The sequence below is a fragment of the Xiphophorus hellerii genome, chromosome 3, assembly GCF_003331165.1.
Source record: "Xiphophorus hellerii strain 12219 chromosome 3, Xiphophorus_hellerii-4.1, whole genome shotgun sequence".
Classification (NCBI taxonomy): Eukaryota; Metazoa; Chordata; class Actinopteri; order Cyprinodontiformes; family Poeciliidae; genus Xiphophorus; species Xiphophorus hellerii.
Genome location: NC_045674.1, coordinates 657,348 through 661,412, shown reverse-complemented (window position 1 = coordinate 661,412; position 4,065 = coordinate 657,348). Strand labels below are relative to the sequence as shown.

Below are 4,065 nucleotides of genomic sequence, written 5' to 3'. Positions count from 1 at the left end.
TGGTTTAAACACTAAAATATTAAAATCATAAAATCATGGGGTTTGATGCTTCCTGGTCTAAATAACTGAATCAGATTTCAGTGGATTTAGTGAGTTTTGACTCTTTCTAGTTTATTATTGTCCACAGAAAAAGTTTCCTGGCTGCTGCACATTTTTACGCCAGCAAAAAAGTTTACGTATATTTACAGAAACTTTGGTGCAAAGTTAATTTTTATACATGCCGACTTGTGCGTAAAATATGGCGCCGCACATTTTTTGTGTGCAGGCTTTATGCATGAGGCTCCTGGAGATGAAACAAGGAAATCCTAGAAACCAGTTTAAAATGGGATGTAACCAGTGGGGAAGCTGCTAGCTAAAGACTTATGTAACCCACGTGACCGCCACGCCCCAACCACCTTCCCTTTAAGCCGTCCCTTTAACAGCTGGGACCCTCATGTGTATTTCCGGGTTTCCACTGTGCTGCTGCTCACTGTTGGTTGTGGCGTTGGTTGTTAATAAAACAATCTCAAATCTCCAACTCGACTCATCGCTGAACGAATTCATCTCTAAAACTCGAGGATCTGCGGTGAGTTAAGTACCATCTGAACTTGACGTTGTATCAGCAATACTAGCGCCGCTAATATATCCGCTGCAATACTCACCAGGTTGGGCTTTGTTGATGCCTGGTTTACCTTCTGATGAGAACAAGTAACATCCACTTCCTCAAACAAGCCGTTACTCGACGGTGAGTAAATATTCATCCATATATGATGGGGCGTTATTTCCGCTGTGCGCCGCCAGTTAGCATTAGCTACCAACTCGACAATCAGTTGCCACATCAGCTCAGTCCACTTACTAATAACTTACTTAATAAAAAGTCACACTGTTAAAGCCGAATTAAAGGCCACACCTTTAATATTTAAAGGCTTCTCTTTCAACTTTAGATTTGATTATTTTTCATGATTTCTTTGTTTATTGTTGTATTCCATGCTGGTGCATCAATGAAGTCTGGTACCTAATATGATTTTGTTTGTAGCTACTTTGATCAATCACATTCTTAAAGTTGATTGATTTGATTTATTATTAGCTGTTCGTAGCGACTGCTAATTACCTTGAGAAATTTTGAACTTGAATTATGAAGTGCACTTTTCTTTTTAAAAGGATTTTTTGTTTTCTCTCATTTTTATAATATATGAAGTGGTTGTCAATACATAGCAGTATGTATTTGTTTTTTTCCCATTTAGCTTATATAAATATAACATTTATATATGAACTTAATGTATGTTTTCTGGCCTTTTAGGTCAGGTTTTTTTTCTCCCCCTTCATCGACTCGCTTGCTGACGGGGGATGGCGAGCTACCCACACACCACCTGGTGGTAGGAAAAAGAAAGACACTCTCCACACAGGAAAACCAAACGACACTTTCCATACAGGAAACAAAATAAACTCTAAGGGAGTATCTAAAGGAAAAGAACAATTCTCCCGTTGCTCTTGGACTTTTGAACTACATTTGGTTTTGAAGTATTATTGATTATTTCTTTTTCGGTTTGTTCTTTTTCCCCGTCCTTGTTTCTTTTGAACAATTTCTCTTTGTTTAGTTTTTGCTGTTAGTATTATTATTATTATTATTATTATTGTCATTATTATTATCATTACTATTTCCACTGCAATAAATGGCAATATAAACAAAGCTCTTTGCATCAGTTGCATCAATTATCCACCCAATCATGACTCCATGCCGTACCTATTTCTGATTTTATAGAGTGGTTAACACTAAGCCCTGCAGTCAGACCTGCGCATTTAAGAAAAGCGTTACATGTGGCGAGCTAGCCAGGAGTCTTGTAGTGGGTGAATAATTGCATAATTCCACAGTACCTTTATTCTGGATGTGTTATCATTATCAATAACAAAAACAAAAATGGATGTTGTTACTCAGCTGGGGTTAAACATGCAACGATCTGTGTTAGTTACTGGCACTCAGAGCAGTGAGGATGAAAAAGAGATAGTTGATCGTTTACAATGTTATGGTGCAGTAAAAGAGGTTTTCCATGTCAGTGATCCACAAAGTACATTTTATAAAAACCTGATTGTCGAGTTTGAAGAAGATTCTACATTAAATGCACTACAACCCCTTTTCCCATATAATTACCCTTCCAGAACCACAGTAGATGCGATATTTCGTGTTACTTCTCTCGCTTCAGAGTATGCAGCCTCAGTGAGTAGCAGCAGCCCTCCCATGGACTACATTGATGAGCTGAAGAACATAGCTAAACGAAGCGGAAAACGGTTTGAGGAGGTCCTGAAAGGTGTAATGGATCAAATCAGCACACATTTGGAGACAACAGGAGATGATGATGGTGATGAGGACGATGATGATGGTGGTGATGATGGAGATGATGGTGGTGATGAAGAGGAGGAAGAAAAAAAAGAAGACATCCTTACCTTAGCACAGTCTGTGCAAAGTCAGCAGATGTTACCAACTGTGCCTCAAGCCTCTTCACCTCCTCCAACCCATTCGTCCACTGATCAGCAGGGAGCACCTCCTGGACCCAGTCACTCCCGTATACCACCAACCCAGAGGGTTCCTTTGTCGAGGAATGACCTTATTCCACAGGACGTTCAAAGAGTTGTGGTGGAGCATGTTGTAAAAAATAGTGACTTTTCCACATCTTCACTTAGACTCCGCTCATTTTCAGGAAAAATTCCTAAACCAAGCAATGAAGCGGACTATGACTCATGGCGATCTCAAATCGAACTGTTACTTGCTGATCCCAGCCTTTCCAGATTGCATGTTAATCGGCGAATTGTGGAAAGTTTGTTGTCGCCAGCTGCAGATTTAATTAAATGTTTGAGCCCTGGTGCACCACCTTCCACTCTTCTTCAAGTCCTTGATTCAGCTTTTCAGACAGTGCAGGATGGAGAGGAGCTTTTTGCTCAGTTTTTAAACATTTTCCAAAATCCTGGAGAGCGGCCATCTTCCTATCTCCAGCGATTGCAGCTTACCCTCAACACAGTAATAAAAAGAGGAGGAATATTACCAAGAGACAAAGACACACATTTACTTAAACAGTTCTGCCGGGGATGCTGGGACAACTCAGTCATCTCCAAGTTGCAACTTGAGGAGAAAAAAAGCAATCCTCCCCCATTTTCTGAACTTTTGTTGTCACTCCGGACAGAGGAGGACAGACAAATTGCTAAAGAATCTCTAATGAGAAAGCACATTCATTCATCTAAACAAAAAGTGACCATTCAGTCTCAGAGTACCTGCTCTTGTGGTCATGTCACAGTTAATGAAGAACTGAAAGAATTAAAAAAGCAGATTCAGCAACTCCAACGGCAGATGTCTTCCTTCATGTCCAGAAAGACACCTGTTGATGCAAAATCAGAACTGCAACAGACCAAGTCTAAGCCAAGGACCAGCAACACCTCACCTCAGACCGCTGGAAGACCAAAGCCAGGGTACTGTTTTAACTGTGGAGAGGATGGTCATATGTCTTCCCAATGTAGTAACAAAGCAAATCCAAGCCTTGTGGAACAAAAGAAGAAACAGCTTCGTCAGAAACAACAAGCGTGGGATGGACAAAAGTCAAGTCAGCAGTTAAACTAAATGCAGTTCCTGCTGAGGGACACCCAGGAGCTGCCACCATCAGCTGTCCCAACCTCCATTCTGAATCACATTTTGTATTACCTAAGGGTCTCATCGGTACAAAGAGCATGGGCCAAATCCAAATAAAGGGGACAAACTTCAGCTGCCTCCTTGACAGTGGGTCGCAAGTCACTACAGTACCACATTCATTTTATAATACCCACCTCTTTGACCATGAAATTATGTCTCTGAACAATCTTTAGTTTGTAACCAAATATTCAGCTTGCTAACTAATTGGTTACCTAGCTAAGTAATTTAGTTTGAATCTGACATTTAGAAATGGATGAAAACTGATGAGTTGCATTTTCTGAATATTGCAGATTATTGTTCATTTGTGTAACTTTACAGAGACGCCTCACTGTAACGTTTAAGCGTGTAGCATCTCATAAAGTTTTAGCATTTAGCGTCCCAAAACGTTTTAGCATTTAGCGTCTCAAAAC

The 4,065-nt window shown here is 40.2% G+C and overlaps 1 protein-coding gene across 1 annotated transcript; it reads left to right on the top strand.

Moving 5' to 3' along the window:
- Positions 1-378: 378 nt before the first annotated feature.
- On the top strand, positions 379-3,816 carry LOC116716874 (uncharacterized). Its single transcript, XM_032557834.1, has 3 exons — positions 379-565; positions 645-724; positions 1,280-3,816. Exon 3 carries the CDS (start codon positions 1,898-1,900, stop codon positions 3,584-3,586), a length of 1,689 nt encoding a protein of 562 aa, XP_032413725.1. The 5' UTR covers positions 379-565; positions 645-724; positions 1,280-1,897; the 3' UTR covers positions 3,587-3,816.
- Positions 3,817-4,065: the final 249 nt, after the last annotated feature.